At 46.3% G+C, this 21409-nt stretch overlaps 1 protein-coding gene across 1 annotated transcript; it reads left to right on the top strand.

Moving 5' to 3' along the window:
• Positions 1-370: 370 nt before the first annotated feature.
• wtip (WT1 interacting protein) lies at positions 371-19570 on the top strand. The gene is made up of 8 exons (XM_083691342.1): positions 371-2287; positions 8146-8247; positions 13175-13242; positions 14773-14835; positions 15113-15243; positions 15466-15517; positions 15835-15903; positions 16839-19570. Exons 1-8 carry the CDS (start codon positions 781-783, stop codon positions 16989-16991), a joined length of 2145 nt encoding a protein of 714 aa, XP_083547468.1. The 5' UTR covers positions 371-780; the 3' UTR covers positions 16992-19570.
• The last annotated feature ends 1839 nt before the right edge of the window (positions 19571-21409 follow it).

Below are 21409 nucleotides of genomic sequence, written 5' to 3'. Positions count from 1 at the left end.
GTGCTTATACTTAGACTTAGGCATATCCATCTCTATCTCTGTCTTTTTCTATGTTATTTGAAACAAACCATCCAAATTCAGTGAAGCTGTTCCTGATAGGCCTACAGAAGCAAAGGAAGTTGGGCCAGGTGAGACTAGTCTTTTGTGACCGTTTTTAAGGCTGAGATGAATGCAGACGTACCCTCTCGGGACTATTCTTTTTCAAACTCGGCACCCCCTTGCTGAGTTGGTCGCAATCATTGTTTCGCTCCAGCATTAACCACATTCCAGAGAGGCGCAGCGCACCCTGTCTACTTCCTCGCATTCCTTCTCCACAAACGAGTCCCCTGCGCAAAGTTGCGTTTAAAACTCATTTTACAGCATTTTCTGTAATGTAATAACTAAGATGTGTATATTGATAACTCTCTGGAATATTTAGTTAACTAGAAATTCAAATTTGGGGGTGTTTAGGTAAACTGGAGAAAAACTAACAAGGGAAAATTCCTCCGCGCAGCGCGCCATTGACTGTAAAGACCTTTCAACTTAACAAAAACTGAAGTTGACAAACGTATCCTGTCGTTGAAACTTTGTGAAAAGGGCTCATATTTTCGAAGAAGAAGATGCAGCGCGCAGAGATTTCCGAGCACACTGGTCGTTCAGCAAACGAGCGACGGTGCTAGTATTAAGCCTGGGTTTTGTTATGATTTCCATGTGAAATGCAATTACTGCTATCTCTTACTCGGTAGTTGGCTGAGTAGTGCATTCTCTCTCTGAACTTGTTCCTCGCCTCGGGAGCAAAACATGGATCATTATGAGGAGGATTTGGGTCTCCGGGCGAGTAAATTAATGGAGGATCTTTCCTTATATGAAGCATACAAAGATGGGATGTACAGTGCAACAAGGAGGGACATGGTAATAAATCCTGATTTGGATTTTTCGGCTCCAGCGATACCCGAGCAGAAAAGTAAGACAATGAATGGCAACTCTGCGCCTCACCAGCAAATCCACACCGTAGAAAATTACATGTCTGGGAATAAAGTGTACAATGCCGCTCCCGTGCGCCCAGTGAATGGTAACCGAGCTGTTCCTGTGGATTTTTGTGCCCCTCAAAGAGACACAGTTTATAATGAAGACAGCTATTGCACCAAATCCGAAGTTGCTTTGCCGTGTTATAGCGGCGCATCCGAGCGGCACCGGAGATACTCTTTGGAGGTGCAGGGGCATAGGTACAGCACTGGTAGCGCGTACGACGGAGTGGCTTTGAACAAGCCAGTACCCCTACCTGGCAACAGATGCAACAGTATCTGCGTTACCACCAACCATGACGGCAGATACAATGCAACCAGCCCGCGGTCGAGTTTAGCATCCTCCCTGTCTTCTCAGGAGCAAAGCAAACATGCAAGCCCGAGGTCGAGCATCAGTAGCCCGCGCACGAGTTTGGTCGTGCCAGGGCAAGACAAGTACATCAGTCCCAGGTCCAGTCTGGTACACTGTGAAGGGGGCAGTGTCCTTAGTCCCCGGTCTAGCTATGCAAGCACAGCCAGCGACACAAGTAAACATTCCAGCCCGAGGGCCAGCCTGAACAGCTATGACTGCTGTAGTAAGCCCAGCAGTAACCGCACGAGCGGCATTAGCATGGGGTACGACCAAAGGCATATTAGCCCCAGGTCAAGCACAGCAAGCCAGTATTCTTGCACCACCAGTCCACGATCTAGCTATTCCGATTCGCGATATATGCCTATGGGAAACCATGATCTCGAGGGTGCAGTTTTGCATGGCATGCCAGTGCCAAGTCCCCGGTCAAGCATCTGCAGCCAGGACGGGAGCGCAAGACCCGGGACAACGGCGAACTGCGTCGTTAGTCCCCGCTCAAGCATCTCGAGTCACAGCTCAAGAAGTTCCCGCAGCTCTAGGGGATCCATGAGCACCTACCCGGACCTCCAACTGCCTTCACCCCGGTCCTCAATGTTGGGAACAGGTTTGCACGAGGACACACTAATTCAAGATTTTGGAGATACGAATGGTGTCCATAATCGTATCCATCTCCAAGCGCTCTCGGCAATGACAGACACCCAACAACAGCAGTCACCCCAGACAGGGATGGGTTCAGAGGTGACCGCCGGTTCACCATCGTCATTTAACTATGGTCTCCCCACGAAAACCTCAGCCTCAGGCCAGAGGTTTAAGCTACCTTACCAGGTGACCCCATGCCGCGATAGTGGCCCGAGCCAAGCCGAAAGAAAGCTGGAAGCGCTCACTTTAGAGCTCGAGAAGGAGTTAGAGATGCACATGAAAAAGGAATACTTTGGTAAGTTAAACTCCAGAGTGTCAAAATTAATCCATTTGTGTTTTTGATCTTGACTAAAAAGGTTATTGTTTTGATAAAGCATCCTTAGATTGGCGATGTATCATCTTGAGTTGAAAGTAATGAACACAATAAGAAATAATCATTCTTGATTTTTGATGTTTGATCAACATTCTATTTTGCACCGTTTATGATTTTATTTCTGGCGTTGAACAAATACTGAGAATGCAATGAACTCAACTCAGGTTAATGTCACCTGTGTATTGACATAAGTTGATCAAGTTGATACCTATTGGCTAAAGTTGTTTGGTCGTGTGTTTTGTGGTCTGATATGACTAAGGGTTATGAACTTGAACTTTATTGCCCTATGGTCCCTCACGTAGTCATTTTGGTCTGAGGGTTACTTCAGCTTCAGTGGGGCCACCAACCTCATTACAACCTTATTACAACCTACAACACGTCTTGTCACACCACATCATATTTTATCTCTGTGTTTACAATGATTTGTTAACACCTGTTCTGTTGGTGCAATTGACTTTATTTCCAGTACAGGTACATCATAGATGTAGTACATCAACATGTTAGTGAGTTATTTTAACCTGTGAAAAAGTATTAGTATTTGATTTAAAAAAACAAAACAAAAAAAAACATGAGTATTTACTGTGTTTCAAAATATTTAATGTGTTTGCTTATGTCGAAGACTGAGTGTTAGATTAATTGGAGCATTAGTGATCTGGCCCGCTTTGTCTGTGTAGCCACCTGACCACTGATTGGTGAAAGGAGCTGGCCTGGTCACAGCAGCCCAGCAACTGGCCAATCAAAACCGGCTGGTGGCGCCTAGAGTATCCCTAGCCCTCCTCATCAGGTCCTTGGGTGTGGGGGGGAAGCACTTACCCCCCCCCCCCCCCCCCCCCAGGGCAGAGTTTGGGTTTGGGCTGGGGAATCCTGCCTCTACCCTAACCCTATATCTCTCAGAATCGTTTGGTTTCTTCTGCATAATCTTGCACAGTAGTCAGTGTAGCCTATCTCTTTGGTAACAAATAATACATCAAAACTATTTTTGTTCATGATGTTTCTAAGCAGGCCTAAGTAATTCATTATAGTTACCAATGTAAGCATTTCAGTAGCTGGAGGGGAAACCTATTGTAAATAGGCCTGCTGTTGCTGTGTTCCACAGTGGTATGGCTGTTAACCTGCATGCATTATTTAACAGGGGCTATTGAATAAGAAGGCCAGCCTCTTTGCGATTTGTCATCTCATCTAGGTCTGGCTGCAACCTTAACAAATAACATGTGTATTCTGCAATGCCAACAACAACTCCCTCTGTGGCAGATAAGAGTGCGTTTTGCAGGGAAATACTAATTTCTGTTTTGGCAGAGCAAACGTTTACACAGTACTGAGTGGGGCTGAATGGAACCTTCTGTTCTGTCGGAGCAGATACCCTTCAGTGATTCAGTGGTCTTGCTTGTTGAAAAGGGGCACTGCAGTCGACCTCTGGAAGACTTTGCTTTGCCATTTCTGCTAACATCAGGTTTGTGAGCCTTTTCTCCGTGAATGCTCACCCTGCAACCAATTCGCTGAGACTTAAAATCACTTAAAAAATGTTCCCCCGCAGGAAAGGACAGGATAACATGTCCACCTTTTGAATTTGCAGATAGACAAATGGCTGTGGTGTGAGAACAGAGGTTTGATTTTGTGGCCAGTGCACTGGCTCAGAGCTCACGGCTGTTCATTTGTCACAGAGGAGCAGGTGAGAGCGGAGACTGCAGACAGAAGCCCCTCACACTAGGCCAAAGAGAGCTGGCTCTGTTTCCGTGGCGACAGCGGAGAAATTGATCGCCCGGGCTTTTGAGGTCTGTCACACACTGCGTGCTCTGCCTCTAGGCCCCTGTGTGGCCTCTGTTTGTTGTGGTGGCGAAGTAGCTGTGAATCAACAGCTGGCCCGGGACAAGCTGCATTGAAGCTCCGGAGTGGACCCTCCCTGCCCCCACCCTAACCCCCCCGCGAAGCCCTTCATTAACCAGCCAGTGGGGAGTCAGGCAGCACCAGACACTTGGCACACGATCTTGGCTCACGGGCCAGACATGGCTGGTGGGGGTCAAGTCTGATCACCTGCTCAGAATAATAATGACAGTAGTCATGCACATGCTTGTCACAGACGTTGAGCTTGTACCAGTCACCCACCCCACCCCCCCCCCCCCCCACACACACACTCCCCAGCCCTCACTGAAACCTCTCTGTGTAGTCTCCGGACGAATACATTCATGAACCTACAAAACACAATATATTATGCATCAGGGTAAAACATAAATTCACTCTCACAAAGTATTTTTAGGGCTTCATGTCGCACACACGCTAAGTGTTATGAGTGCTGCTATTCCTCTTGCAACGAGGGACTCTTGAGGAGAGAGAACACACTGTCCCTGTGTGAATAAACGGAACACAGAATTTTGACTGGAGTGTAATCGTTTTCAGCCTTATTTCTGCTTTTATGCTATTCCCCAGGTTTCGGCCAAGTATTTACATTTAGCCTGTGCATGACCATAATCATGTCAAATAGCCTTGCATACACTTGTATGTATCTTTTGATGCATTATCCATTTTGTTCTGTGCCGATGTTACAATTTATAATGACGTCCCCAAAGCTATTGATAGCACAGTGTGATGCTGTTGATGAGGGCTAATGTTTTTCTTTCCCACATTGGTTATAGAGTGGTGTCCTGTCCTTATCACAGTGGACACAGAGTATCCATGGAGACACAAGGGATTAATGATCTGGTTTATATTAAGAACAAATGAGAAGTTTCCTGTTCTGTCCTCTCCCTTCTCTCACGTAAAATTCTGACCACATCCATGTGAGATGGAGCAATGGTTTTGGAAATCCTTCTCAAGTCAACTGACCTCATAAAATCATGAGGTTGTTTTTTTTGTTCGTAGCCTTTTTCCTATTCTATTAAACAATGTTTCCACAAACCTTCCGGTCTGGAGGGTAAGCCTTGAGAAAATGTTAAGCACATGTACATTACACTATGTGGTTACACATGCTTTGTTGTTTTGTTTACAATTTTTAACTGAAGCGCCTTCCACATGTTGTAGAAGTCCAGTGAAAATAAGCAATACCTTATGTGGAAATAAGCAAAAGCCGAGAGACTGGATTAAGGAAATATTGGTTTGAAAAAATAGCCTATCATTATTATCCAATACATGATTTTAACAGACTATAAGATTGTTGCTCTACCCCCACCTGATTGTCAACACACTCCTCTACAAACAGCTCACCGCTGCTATCTTGTCTGTAGAGATACTGTGGAAGCTTGGGGCAAGTGCATATGACTGGAACATTGTGGATGGAGATAGCCAGAGGAGGCCTTGGTCTGGAGAATGCACAATAAACTGCTGTGTGTGTTTGAGGAGGAGCAGGAGGGGGGGTGATGGTATCCTGCTTTGTAGAGATACTGTGAAGTGATGGGGAGTGTAAGTACTCGGTCCAAAACCTTTAGATAAGACGACACAACCTTTTTTTTTTACCTTGCGAAGCCCCGGCTGCCTTTCAGTTCCAACCTTTATCCACTGGAAGTCATCTTCACAGAAGGGCATCTTATCTCAGAAATATATCTGTGAAATATATCTGTGAACTGCAACTGTGACAGCCCTTCAATGTGTTCTGGTCCCAGCTTGTTCGGTATCAGAGGTTAAGATTCTTTCAGTCAAGTATGATGTTCTTGTGATGTTTTAATAGAGTCTGAGGTAAACATGAACTTCCATCATTCTAGGAATGTCTCCTCATTGTTTTGTTTTAGACATGACAAACAGATTATATGATAGACATGCCATAACATCTTCAGGATATGCCATCTTCGGAGCTGAAATGTCTGTGCAAGATCTGCCAACAATGTTGGTCCACAAATGTGTCCATGGAATACATGTATGTTGCTCCAGTGACCATACAGGGATACATGCTGCATAAAAATGTTGCTGGAAGAGTTGGGAAACATTTTGAAGACAATGTAGGATCATTCTCATGGCCCATAAGTTGTACGCCGGGCTTGGAGGTTGTTCAGATCGGCAGACAGCCATCGCCTAATCAGACTCTTAAATGCTGTCAGCTGAGGAAAGATTACAATCAGTGTGTTTTTGGTTGAGAATGTTTAACCCTCAGAAACACAACTTTCCAAACTGAACAGACTGACATTTATTGGCTCATTTATTAGGCTACTAGTAACATTTCAGTGGGTAGTTTTTTCAAGGGGATACAGGACAAAGATATTGTATCAAGGAAGCTGGCAGTAACATTTCATTTTCTTGCCAAAGGATATCAAAGGTATTTATTTTGGCTAAATTGTTGAGACGATTAAGATGATTTACGATTTCCCTCATCGTCCTTATCAGGGAGAATAGCCCTAATGTCGAGTACAGGAACACATTCAGGTTCAAGTCACAAGTTCAGGTTGGAAAAGGAAATGCCAATATTTTACTTTGAGCCAGCTTGTATACAAAACCCTGTCACTTAAAGGGAGAATATGTACACTTTGGATTGTCTTGGCTCTGTTTTCTCAAAGTGTAAGAAGTGTTCAGAGCAGTCTACAAGAAAGATTATAGTGAAGGGTAAACTGCATCTCTTGCGTTATAAGGCAAGCTCTCCATTTAATTTGGCCTGCTTGAGAAAGGGGTTAGGGTTAGGGTTAGTATCATTATGCTGAAATGCCATCGGAATAGATGGTTTGAGATGGACTGATGCTCTTTCTGAGAGATTTCACTCTTTCTTCATGACTGTCATCATAGGATGGGGGGGATGGTGGTGGTGGGGGGGGGGTAGCCAGCCCCCTGTTGGGATGTTGTGTCCTGTAGGCGTGGTGACCCTGGACTCACCCCACCCAGGCTTTGACCCTGCACTCACTCTGGAATGTGACCCTGGCGGAGGCCATCTTGTGCATGAGAGCAGGGGGATCATTGGTCTGTTGCTATGTCCAAATAGTCCATCAGTGAATGCCTTCCTTCTTCTTAATAACAGTCACCACTACTGGACTGAAAGGACTAGGTGGATGAAAGGAACCAGGCTTGCAACTCGTGGGTTTCAAGGATGCACCTGTGTAGAATTCATCTCTCTTTTACCTATTCAGTTGTTTCAGATCAGTGATCATCCACAGGAAAGAATTACACCATCTAAAACATTTGGGACTTTCTGCTGACTCACCCTCCCATAGTGCTTAAGAGAGTGCTTCCTGTTTTCTCCTTCACACCCTGGTTTCATGTATTTCTAGTTAATGGTTTCTTACACACAGATGTGTATTCTCCCAAGAAGAGTGTATGACAGGTCAGATGTGTGCATTTTATAATCAACTACATCAAAAGGGACATTAGTTTGGCCCAAGGATATGATCCTTTACAACCCTGTAGCAGCTATGAGCTAAGGTACATCTGTTGCTTATAGGGACACTGAAAAAGTACCAGAAATGCAAGAATTCTGTGGTTGTATTCACAATAAACACAGTCAATGATGTAACTACATAAACATTTATACTGTTCATGGGGTTGACCGCCCAGCTCAGCATGTGATCATAACATGCTTTGTAAGTTGATAAATGTGGTTAATTCCATCAGCGGTTCGACCATCGAGAATCATGTTCAACAATTTAAGCTCAAAGATTCACCCTGAAGCCATTTCATTTCTTTATTTACATTGCGAGTATTCAATTTCAAAGTATTTCCAGAGAGTCCTCAAACATTGTAAATCTTTCAAATGCACCTCCCTAGTTGTTGTTTGTGTAATGTTTTCACAACATAGGCTATGAAAGTGATGATAATGTCCCGTGGTGCTGATGTTAACCTGTGTTTATTTGCTCCATGGTTCCCTCCCTCAGGTATCTGTATCAAATGCGGGAAGGGTGTGTACGGAGCCAGCCAGGCCTGTCAGGCCATGGGGAATCTCTACCACACCAACTGCTTCACCTGCTGCTCCTGTGGTAAGTGTAGACCTGTCCACTGCTTCCACTCATCATCAGCATCACTGACTGATATCAGCCATGTTTCTTTCCGGCTTTGTTTTTTTTTTAATGACAGCGTTGATGCCATTACCCAAATACTGTGTTCCGGGAGTACTCAGTAAAATTTGAGGAGGGCATTTCAGGAGGACGTTTCACAAACACACTAGCGACTGGTGTTAAGTCTATCTCAAAAGTGTGTAAATGCGTATTGTTTGTGTGTGTGTGTGTGGGTGGGTGCCCTGTCACCTGACTCCAACACTCCTCTCTTGTTTCAAGTGGAAACAAGAGGGAAAAGTCGGAAAGAGTTTTGAGCAAGGTTGCTTTCATTCATGTGTGTGATATACATGGATACTGATCCTTTGGCTTTGGAAGAAATGCATATAATTTACATGTAACTGAATACATATTCTGTCTGATTTATTGTGTGGGTGAAGAATGAGGGGGCAGTGTCTCTTGCCCCGCAGTTTCTCAAAAGATTCCTTGTGACACAGTAAAAGTATAGTTAAGCTGATATGCTTGCTTAATTAAAGGCACAATATGACTCATGTCCATTAAAATGCATGCTCTGAAAAATGATCAGGCTGCTCAGACTTATGTGTTTAAGTTTGGCGTCTGTGTCCATTATAAGTGCACAGGTCCTCCTGTTTATTCTTTAGTTACAGCCTTAGTGTGGGTCTCTGTAAATGATAACTCCACAGACCATCTCGGCTCTTGAGATGGTTTATGTCTAACGTAAACTCTGCGATGTATTCTTCGGTCTCTTGAATGGGAATGTTTGCCTTTAAGCAGAGTGTTTTGAAGCCCACTGAGAAGTTTAGTTTCAAAGTGCCTCCAGATGCCATAACACAATGCAATGATTTATCTGGACTATGTTGTTTGTTGCCTGTTTGTTTTATTCTTTTACTTTGGACTAAAATGTGCCAAATGTACGGTTGCCGGAGAATCAGGAGCTCCAGAGAGAGTTGGCTGAGACATTGCTCGCTGGTAGCCTTGGGCTTTGTTTAACCATGCATAATTGAGCCCTCCTCTTGGCTTACTCCCATGGTTGCACCCTTTTTTCATGAAATGGCCAGGAATGCAAACTACCCCCCTCCACTTCAGTCGGCCTTCCCATGAGGACCTCAATCAGACAGTCACAAAGTGTACCAGGCCTGCTTATCAGAGGGGGCAGGCCTGGCATAGGCTCTGAGCAAACAACACACACATAAACACACGCACACACACATTCCTCATTACTTTCCAAGTTACAGCTACAGTATCTAGTCCTAAAGTGTGCCTCTCTCTGGAGAAGTCTCCTATTTATTTCCTACTGGTGTTTACACTGGTGGAGGTAGAAAACTGGAGGACGGGCTCATTGCATTGCAATGCATGGAATGGAATGGGGAACGGTATTAAACGTGTGTTTGAAACCATTCCTCTCATTCCATGCATTACAATGAACCCGTCCTCCGATTTTCCACCTCCACCGGCCTCTCCCGGTATACACCCAAGCCCTGACTGGATCACCCTCTCCCACATACCTTTTGTCTGGTAGCTCACATCTTTTATGAGGCACACTGGTGTGATTGTGACTCCAAGTACTTTCCCGTGTTACTGTAACACAAGCTGCTTCTCACACCAGACACTTCAGGAAACAGCCCATGGGCTTGCATTTTTGAGACCTGTTAATGAACAGTCTGCTCACTCGCTGGCTGCACCTGGCTCACAGGACACGGCTGAGGTGTGAACAACTTGACTGTTTATCTCGGAGTCCTAGGAGTCGCTGAAGTGAGCTGTTGGTACTTGCTGTCTGAGCAGGGCAAATGTTTGATGATGTACAATAACTTTCTACTATACACCCGCCACAAGATTGGAGGAGGCTCTCCCTTATCTTTAGCAACTGAGGTATTTGGCAGTATCTTTATTTTGTGATATAAGAGAGATTGCAATAAATCAAGGTTTTGGGGGATTTATTTCAGAGAAAGATGCGGTTATGGCTCTGTTGGTTCGCTTTTGTGTTCTCACCAAGAGGAACCCTGAACTATGGGGAAGCAGCAGGCCTGCACATGCTCACGCTGCTGGGATCGAAAGATTCCCGTCTGAAGTCTCAATCTCAGTGAGTCACCACCTCCAGCATCCTTATCCCGGCACTGAGCAGGCTTTCTGTCTGTCTCTATCCACCAGCCTCCACCCCCCCCTCCCCTCCCGCAGGTGATAAAGGCCCACTTGTTCTGAGAGGAGAGAGTGGGAGGAGGGGGCGGAGGGAGAGGGAGAGGGAGGGGCCGTGGAACCTGAGAGAGTACATGCTTCCCCCACAACAGGAGAGATGTGTGGACCTTGAGCATATGGGCATTTGCATTGGGGTGCAGTTGAATATAAAAGAGATGGTATACGTGTCACATTGGTCGATGTGTCATTTCTATCGAGTTGAGTAGATGTTAAGATATTCATTTGAATTCCATCTAGTCTCTTGTTTTGAAAAGTGGCCTCTGGCTGCCATTGCCAGGTCATTAGGAGGCAGCATCGTGACAGACAGATTTTTATAAACCCTCAGTCTGTATTTTTATGGAAGACTAATGGCTCTGCACTGTGGCTGTACTTTGAATCGTACATCTGAGTCTCAGTGAGTCACCAAGACCTACGCACTGTCTGTCTGCACCTCACGGGGCACAATAACATACCGCTGGAACAGGCAGAGGCCGGCGAGGACAGGTTCTACGGCTCTTCCCAGCTGAACCCGAACTCAGCAGCACATTGTTGTCATTCTAGGAATTTAAGATCACTGAGGGATGAAATCACCAGATCGTTAAATCACCGAAAAGTGAGGTCATTCCACTGCTGTTGTTTCGGCTGGGTTGGAGAGATGACACGGGTTCAGCGCCACGTCCAGATGCTGTGGCTGGTATTAGTAGGGGCAGTCGGCAGGAGGGACTGATGGCCTTCTACCACCAGACGGACACGCCTGGCAGGGGCACTAACTACCACTCTGTCCAGTTGAACCAGATACCTGGCCGGGCATGTTCTCCTCCCCATGATTTATATTCTTAATTCCAATGAAAAACAATCATATTCAGTAATGACTATTGGAAGGGTTAAATAGCTGAAATGCCCACATTATTTCAAGATGAATGCCTTTTACTAGCATGTCTGTGAAACAAGCTGCCCATTAAAACCCTGAGTCATGGGAAGTGAATGTTGGAGCAGTAAAAGTGGGAACCATCTAGAGTGTAAAATCCCAATCAGGGAGCCATTTGGTCCTGAGCGCCATGGAAAATGCCACATGTCCCACCGTGCCTGGGCGCTGTGAGCTGAGGAGGAGCCCCACCCCACTGCAGTGCTCTCTTGTGACAAAGGCTGGAGAGAGAGAGAGAGAGAGAGAGAGAGAGAGAGAGAGGCACGGAGCCCTCCCCCTCCCCCTCTCTATGAGGGAGCGAGGGAGGGGGTTGTGGGGGTGGCGGGGTGGTGGAGGGGGGGTTGAATGGGACCAGCTAGTGACCTCAGGCAGAAAGAATGTCCCCGTTTGCTCAGGCTGCCCGCTCCCCTAGCAGTGCACCACAGTCAGCGCAGCGGCTTTGTGTTTCACCTTCCAGACCCACTCGCCAGAGCAAAGGCCGCAGACAAACACACAGCAACATGCCCGAGCGCACTGCCGTGCGTGTTGTCGCCTTGAATGCAATGGGTTTTTACGCAAAAAAAGTATGCAAAAAGTTTTCGGCACTCCGAAAATGGCTTCTCATGCGCCGAGTCCCAGTCAACAGGAAAGAGTCCCTGTCCCCATCCCACGCCCCCCCCCCCCCCCCCCCCGACTCTTAATGCTAATTGTCTCTCAGCCTCAGTCTTAAAAGTTTCACCTATTGTGTGGACCGCATTCTTCACTGCTACAGCCATTTATGTGGGTGTTAATGTATTGCTATCTCCCAGCATTGTGAAACTGTGTGTGTGTGTGTGTGTGTGTGTGTGTGTGTGTGTGTGTGTGTGTGTGTGAAATACAGCTATTGCATAAATTTGGGTGTAAAAAGGGGGACATGTCTTTCCCATGCCGGGACAGCCATAAAATCAATGGCAGTTCAGGGCGGCAATTAAATCTGACTAATCCTCCAGATTTATGAGGTCCATGTGCTTCGTCTGCCAGGCTAGGGTGAAGTCATCGCCACTGCCAGAAAGGGACTTGCTGCCGTTTAGTGAATATGAATGGGCATGCATTTAAGGAAAGCATCGCAGGGTGGGGGGTGCAAAGGCCAGGGCGGGCCAGTGGGAGTAAGGAGAAGATGTTCCTGAGGCTTGAGGCTTGAGAGCTGTCCTGGAGACTTCCTGATAGATGATGGAGGAGACGGTCCCAGAGAACTGACCAGCGGTGCCACTGTGTTGATGTGAGGGTGAAAATGGTGACGTTGGTGAAGGACATGGGAAGATCCTCTCTCTACTCCGGGTTCTTATTGTTGGGCTGTGTGAGTGAGTGAGTGTGTGAGCTCTTCACAATAGCCGGGGGAGCCCACAGTGTTGGGGGGTGGGGGGGGGGGTGGTTAGCAGCTTGTGCATGTTGTATTGATTGTTTGCAGGATGCGAGTGGGAACCTGTGGGGGATCGATGAACAGAGCAATGAAACAGTGATGCCAGCAGTGTGTGTCACCTACTACATTAGGCTGCCATCTGCTCTGGCCACCGGTGTTTCCTGTTAGGTCCTGTTGTTGTGTCTCTCAGGGAACAGAGGGTGATGAAAGGCGTGTGAGAGGGGAACAGTGGTGGAGAGTCGAGCCCCAGGGGATTTCAATTATTCTCAACAGAAGGAGATCACACTTTTTTTATAAGAACAACTCCTATAAACTATTTTTGGCATACTGTAACTTAATGGCTTTGTGTGTGGTTTTGCAAGCTTGAAACTTGGCAAAATCACATGGTATCCATAACGTTTCTACTTTTTTTTCAGGGAGGAGGCTGAGAGGGAAAGCCTTCTACAATGTCAACGGCAAGGTGTATTGTGAAGAGGATTTCCTGGTGAGTAAAAAAAATAAAAGATGTGTGTGTGTGTTTTTGTGTTTTTGTGTGTGTGTGTGTGTCTGTGTGTGTGTGTGCTTGGAAAGGGGCGAGCGTGTGATGCTCAGAGGCTGAGTGCTCCATATCTCTCTCACAAACTCACCCCATCGTGAATGACTCTGGGGTGGGGTGGAGTTCTTGCACATTCTACAAACCTCTAGAGGAAACAGACGTTACAGTGCTACAATTAAAGTTAAGCACCACCCCCCCAATTTCCACTAATTTCCCCCAAATTTCCCAAAGGAGCACAATTACCCCTCTGCTCCCCAGGACTTACTATAGGAGTAGGAGTAGAGGTGACTCCGGGCAGCTGTAGGTCCCAGCCACACTAGATCCATCTGCCTAGGTTTGCCAATACAAGGAGAAACAGAGCCAGGTGCTATCGAATGACCGGTCCATAATCAGTACTTCAACAAGACTCTTTAAAAGCTGTTCCCTTTTAGATTTCGAATGCACACCTCTCATCTACTCTTTGGGACGCTGCTCTTACAACCAGGTCCGGGTTTGAAACCTGAATGGTACCTGGTCGCCATTCGTAAAATATAAAGTAATCCCTTATATTGGGTGGAACCCAAAACAGTGTTTCCTATTGGTTGAGAGGATGAGCACTATGAGCAGGATAAGGGGCTCCTCATAAAGATTGATCCTGGGGGTCAGATGGTTGATGTGACAAAGCCCCCCTCCCCCCTCCACCACCTCCTCCGGCTGAGTATTGACCAGCTCTGCTCTGCCGTGTCTCCGGGGTCTGACAGATGGCATGTTTAGGGGAGGATGGGAGAAGCGGCCTGGAGGATTCCCCCCGCACTACCCACCTCCACCTGCTGCCCTACTGCCCCCCCAACCCCCCTGTCATCAGGTCACGACCTTGGGGGCATGTGCTCTGCAGATGGTCACCTCATGCTAATGACTGGTGCAAGATTGTAGGTTGGAGGCTAAGTCTGAGACTGACTGTGCTCTGGTTGTGTGTCTTGCACACGTTTGATAGCATTCCTCATTCCATTCCATGCATTTCATTGAGCCCATCCTCCAATTTCTGCCTCCCCCGGTGTCTTGGACCTTGTGTTAGTGGGTTGCTCTGTTTGGATAGATTTAGATTTGTTGTTGCAGTAATTGGCACTAGTTGCCCCTGTATGTCTCAGCATCGAGACAAAGGAAAAAAGGACCAACTCCTTTTACACCTCAATAAAGAGCGCAACAGCACCCCCTATAGGTAGTGTTGGAGGAGAGGGAGGATGCAAATGCCCAGCCAGTGTTCCAAGTCCCCTACAAGCTTTTGTTAGACACGTAATTAGGGCTTCCCGAGCACTTTTCCCACATTTGACAAAAAAAAATCCTTATTCATAAATTTGTAATGTTTGTACTCTCAACCATCTGATCTCTCAACCGTACCCTCCAGCTGTAAAAATGTGTAATAATAAATCATTTAAAAAAAGTTTGATTCATACGGAATGTCAGAAACATAAAGTCCACTTTTCTTCCCCTCTCCTACAGTACTCTGGCTTTCAGCAGACAGCTGAGAAGTGCTTTGTGTGCGGCCACCTCATCATGGAGATGGTAAGAGTCTCATAGGAAAGCTCGCTTGATAAGACCGTCAGTGTTCTTTTAATCTGGACTCCCTCTTGAAATACTGTATCTCCTCTTGACATATGACATCACACACCACATAGTTTGTTTCTGTTTCTCTCTTGTCATGAACGCCTCCCCAATGCCATGAGGCGGGTGTGCCACACTGATACTGTTGATGCTGAGTGAGCTCATTCTCTTGTCTTACTGTTATCTCTTTGTGTGTGTGTGTGTGTGTGTGTGTGTATGTGTGTGTGCGCACACGCAGATCCTACAAGCTCTGGGCAAGGCCTACCACCCCGGCTGCTTCCGTTGCGTGGTGTGCAAAGAGGGTCTGGATGGGGTGCCTTTCACTGTGGACGTGGAGAACAACATCTACTGTGTCAAAGACTACCACACGTAAGGACAACGGATGATGAAGTCTACATGCAAGAGTTTCTTCATTCCACTTTTTCTAGTTCTGTTTTGTGTTGAGAGTGAAATTAAGTGTATATTGTGGTATACTATAGTGGAAGCTGTACAGCCGACTGAATTTCGGTCTTGTAGGATAATGAAAATAAACAGGTACATAAATAAGTAAAGATGTTATTTCAGTGAGACTTACTCTGTTTTCTCCCACAGGGTTTTTGCCCCGAAGTGTGCCTCCTGCAACCAGCCGATCCTCCCAGCCCAGGTAATGAGCCAGTGACTGCCTGTCACCTCAGCTCCTGTCTGTCTGTATTGATATTAGTCGTGTGGCCTGGGGTGGTCCAGTGGTCTACCATTCCAGGGCACACGTATGCCCATGTTGGCATGGGTTCGAATCTGGCCCATGCCCTGCTGACATGCCCTCTCCTCCTTACTTTCCTGTCTCTCTCCACTGTCTCTATCCAATAAAGATGAAAAATATAAGAGTGGAACTGCCCCACTCAAAAAAAAAAAAAAGGTCAGGGTGTAGTCAGGCCCAGTGGAGTGGTCAGGGTGTCTCACTGTGATTGTGTGTTATCCCAGGGCTCTGAGGAGACTATTCGGGTGGTGTCCATGGACAAGGACTACCACGTGGAGTGCTATCACTGCGAGGTGAGACAGTGTCATTACTTTGTTGGTTTGTTTGTTTGTGTCTAGTCTCGTTCCCAGACATTCTGGTGGACCAGAATGTGTCAAACTTGGCCTTGGCCGTTAAACCAATAGATCATTACCCCGCCTCAGTCACCTCCCACAGCACTTCCCCTCGGTGCTGGCACACTACATGTTTATGATTCGGAGACGCGCCTCACAGCCGTGTGATTCGCTAACATCAGCTAATAACAAATACTTTACTCTGTAAATGCACTCCCACTAAGGTCAGGTTTGATTGGTTATTCAAGGCTGATATGCGCTGTGTTCAATAGCCTGGGGACGAGGTGTGTCTGCCCAGCCTCACATGCCATGCTTACTTATTCAGGGCTCTTTAACTCATTTATTTATGGAATTTTATCTAGCCATGGATTTAGAATATTATTAATGTCTGTTATACAACGGTTTGATCAGAACAAGCGTTGTGAATGGCTGAGAGGCGTTTGAAGCCGTGCCTTATTCCCTGACAAAACAGTATGTGTGTGTAAGTGGAATTTTGAGTCGGCACACGAAACAAAGCTGCAAAAGCTGGTTTACTCATTTTACCGGTGCACATTCCGTTGTGCGTCATATCCCCTTCTTGGTAATTGATAAAGGAATTTTGTTTTGCAATAGGTAATCATTCAGTGAGTCCTTTGGGACAGATAGACAGTCATCCGAGGTGGTGTAAAGTCCAGTGAGGCGGGAGATGGAAAAGGAATTCCATATTGAATAAATGGTTTCGACCTCCCTCTGTGAACCTGACGGTACCACCCCTTAGCAGCCACGTTTTAAGTGGAAAGGTGCCATGGACAGAGCCACGGGAAGTGTCTCAGTGGTGAAGCTCGTCCCTGTATCAGAACGTGTCAGTCTACTCTATGCCACTGTGTTGAGAGTCTATCCATCTCTGTGTTGTGTAGGACTGTGCCCTCCAGCTGAACGACGAGGAGGGCCATCGCTGTTACCCCCTGGACGGTCACCTGCTCTGTCACAGCTGCCACATCCACAGGCTGAAGGTGCAGCCCCACCCACACCCGCCCCCCAGCTACCCCCTGCACGTCACCGAGCTGTGAGGAGGGGGCAACGAGGTGCGACCAAACACAATGCGCCTCTCAGCCAGCCAGCCAGCCAGCCAGCCAGCCAACCAGCCAGCCAACCAGGTGACCACCTGAGACAGAAGGAAAGACACGCCCTTGGAACCACCTCCTGGTTGCACAACAGTCCCTGGGAGGCCCCTTCCCCCCCCCCCCCCCCCCCCCCTCCCGAGAGGGAAGATAAGAGGCCATGGACTTGGACTTAACATACAACGACAGCTCCCACCGCAAAGCCCACCACGAGAAGACTGAAGGGGCTGGGAAACGGTCCATGTCTCCTCCATCTGTTTGGCTTTCTCTCCCCTTCCTCCTTTTTGGTCTCCAAACACTGGAGCCGAGGTCCGGGTCCGCCCAGAGGCCCAGGCTGACGTCACAGCCCCTGACCCCTGCACATTTATCACAAGGGGGCCCAAGCTGGAGGGAGGGGAGGGGGCTGCTCTCTCTCTCTCTCTCTCCCCCTCTCCCGTTTTCCCCCTTTTTGTTTTTCATTCCTCCGCGCTGACCGAGGCCGAGCGCCATGATGCATTTACTGCTCCTCCGTCATGGAGAGCGCTGACCATCATGGCGCCACAAGGCCGCGGACTCGCTGCTACATTCCAGCACACTGGCAGGGTTGGCAGGGCCTGGGGTGGGCATGCCGTGCCTTCAGAGTGGCCTCTCACAGAGGGGCACACAGCCACACAGAGCCCTGCCACACGGTGCCACAGTCCAGCTATGGCTCCTAATGCCTATGCAAGGGTACCCACCGCCCCCTTGTGACTGTGAGACACCCCTCCTTCCCCCCTTTTGCTCCCCTGTGCCCCCTGGCATAGCGGATGTCCGAGGCGGCCCTCGAGCACCGTCATTGGCCACATTGCCCTGGCACTCATTCCACTTAGCCGTCTTAGACGTGACCTCGAGAGATTCACAAGCAAGTGTCTTAACGATTATATAATGCGAAAAAAAATAAGTTAGATGCACATAGATTGTCTTTTATATATATCAATATATATTTTGCAGACATTTTCCACATAAGAATAGAAAAAAAGCGTAGTCTCTTTTTTTTTTTTTCATTATTATTATTATTATCAAATGGAATCTGAGGCCAAACGAGCTGTAAGGGTATTGGTCCGTTGTATCATTTCTCCTCAAGGACACTGTGTTTGCTTTGGTTCACATGAGCCACACATCTTTGTGACACTGGCTCTTAACATGTTTCCCCAGACACTGGTTTTGTCAAGTATGGTAGCACCGCCTGTGACCAACCGTAAAGAGCCTCCACATGTCCTTATGCCTTAAGACAGAACACGTTAGTGTGTCCTAATGGCCCATCAGATTGTCTGCTTGTGTTGTGGGAGGAGGTCCCTGAAAACCCGGAGTTGCTGGTCCCACCCGCGTCTCTAGGGAATCCCCCCGTGGTGTTTTCCCTTGCTGGTTGTGTGTGTGTGTGTGTGCGCGTGTGTATGTGTGTGTGTCTGTGTGTCTGTCTGTCTGAGTGTGTGTGTGTGTGTCTGAGTGTGTGTCTGAGTGTGTGTCTGAGTGTGTGTCTGAGTGTGTGTCTGAGTGTGTGTGTGTGTGTGTGTGTGTGTGTGTGTGTGTGTGTGTGCACGCGCACCAGTGGCAGGGCCATGGTGCACGCACCCCTTTGTGTGAGCAAGGCAGCTTGCAGCGTCAGCAGCCATCCAGCTCCACACAACGACCCCCCCCCCTTACTCTTTCCCCAACAGAAAAGATGGGCTCATACAGTACCTGCTCCCAGTACACAGAGGACCACCGTCTCCTCTCATACTACTGAATCTAACTACGAAGGAGGAGGCTGGTATAGAGATTAAAGAGAGGAAGGGACAGCGCAGGCATTATGTGCTTTTTGATGTTATCCTCAATGAGATTCTTTCGAATGTAATTATTAGTGTATGTTTGGCAATCTGTTTTTTTTTTCTGCTCCCACTTGTGCATTTTGCGAAAGCAAAGAAAAAAAGGTGTATCCTTACATGTGTTGCTGGGAAATTCCCTTTCGATGGTAGATAAACTGAATCTCAGCATAGTACGAGACTCCTAGTCAAGGAATGTGTATTTTACTTGAAGACTGAGGCAATGGCATTTTCTGAGCTATAGTTGTTTTGATAGCACAGTAAGACACCCCATATCGATCTCAAATCATGTTCCTTAAAGCAGACATGTTTAACCTTGACAAGAAGTTTATCCCTTTTTAAGGATGTCTTAAATAATAATACACCTTTTTTAAAAATACTACTTCAATTCCATTTTGTTTGGCATAGCGCACAGCTAGTTTCCCTGTACATAAAGAGCCTAGTTTTTGTTTCATTCTCTGTCAGAAATGTTTCTGAAAGTGAAGCCTTTTCTCTCTTACCAGTAGTTCCAATAAGCACATCTGACACCTGTTACTTCACTTTTGTATCGCTACGTGTTTGATTACCTAGATGGTTCATAAAAAAGGAAACTAGATTTATTTATCTAAACATGAAAAGTCTAAAGTTATTTAATGTATTAAATCGGGACGTATCATTTAACTGTAGATGATATAATCTGCTTTTTCAATAAAGTGGTTTTGTAGCTAACTTAAACCAGATGGTGTTGTCTTTTTTGTTGTGTGTGTGTGAGGTCATTTTTATCACGTCTAACTAATTCTGTCCCAGTTTAGCCACCATGTTGAACTGAAACACAATTGTATGTCAAAATGGACGAATGGACTATGAAATATGGTCAAAACGCACATCCTTGGGGCACTTAGTGGCATAGCACAGTAATACGCATACCACATAATCACAAGGTTCCAGGTTCGATTCTGACCCTCTCCTCTCTCTTATCCTTCCTGTCAATCCTACTGTCTCTGTCCCAATAAAGCAGAAATGCCCTATAAACATATTTAACCCCCCCCCTCAACAAAAAATAAATTAAATAAATGCACATCCTTTGGTGGGGTGCAAGGTCGAGAAAAATCTGTATGGAATGAATAAAGCCCGCACACTCATGCCCCACCACGTACCATATTTAAACAAACAACGGTTGACCTGTCGAAGATCCTTGTCGGATCGAGACGTTTGTTTAACAAAACGTTTGTTTAACAAAGGTACATGGTGGAGCATTTGAGGGCTCTAATCGAAGATCAACTATGAAATGAGGAAACTTGGGAATGATATGGCTAACTAGCTTTTGGCGTCCCTGTGGAGATGCACACCGGAGGGGCCCAAAGTCCCAAAGCTGCTCTGTTGTCTTCCTGTTGCTTATGTCCAATCAGAGATGTTTACTCTAAAGTCATATCATACCCAGATTTGAGTTACTGTAATTGTGCTGTGTAATTACGTCCCTGCACGCAAGTCTCCAGAAGGTCATGTGATGGGGCATCTCTTTGAGAGAAGTCCCCCATGCGCTGCCCTGATGCCCTGATAAAACAGACCCTGATAGGACAATCACGCATCGGGCAGTCACTGTTGCTCGGAAAGCACACACACTGTAATCCTACCCAGACTGTACTGTACTAGGCTTATATTGTTTATATTAGTTTCAATCATGACAAGTTTGGTTTTTACAAACATCTCATACAAGCCAAATTTTGGTGTTGGTAGAATTATTGCAGTCTTAAAATCAAAACAGTGACCGGCAACATATTGTGTCTCATTTATTTCTGTTAGTAGACAGGTTCAGCTTTTCTGTGAGTGCTCAAATTGAGTATCTACTGTCAATGGTCTGCTTACACACACTGACACACACCATATGCACTGAGACCTTCACACACAATGTGTTGCAGGCCTCTGTTTTAAATTTAAACTAAAATAATACTTCCAATAATTCTACCAATACCAAAAGTTGGTGTTTATGAGTTGTCAGTCAACCCAAACTTGTCATGACTAACACACACTCCTGGTCTGTTTGTGCTCATGTTCTCATGTTGAGTTTGTTGTCGATAATCAGCTTTGAATAACACGACATGGTTTACAAACTGAACCAAATTAGCAGTCTGTCGAGATGAATGAGAAGATGGCACCCCTGCCGTTTCCTTTTGTACAAGTGAGAGGATTTAATGATTATGGGTATAATTTGACCAAGACATGCATCCCATGTTAACATCCAGTTGGACTACATTCGTGCTAATTGGAGCATAAAGTAGCATGATTACTGTAATGCTCCTCTTAATCTCTTAAGTGTGAATCCCCCCGCACTCCCCCCACATTCATAATACGACCCAACAACCATAAGCCTGCCTGGAAGTGCTGCCTCAAGTGAACTGTGGAAATACCACACAGTGGGGCCATGGAAACATGCTTTCCAAAGAACAGAATATATTATGTGTGTCTGTGTGTGTTTAAAGAAAAATGTATATTGTCATATAAACATATTTTCTTGGAGTTTCTTATTGAGTAGTGGGCAACATTATGGTTTCATAGTAAATGTATCCT

Source organism: Argentina silus (genome assembly GCF_951799395.1).
Source record: "Argentina silus genome assembly, chromosome: 19".
NCBI lineage: Eukaryota > Metazoa > Chordata > Actinopteri > Argentiniformes > Argentinidae > Argentina > Argentina silus.
This window is presented reverse-complemented; position numbering and strand designations above follow the sequence as displayed.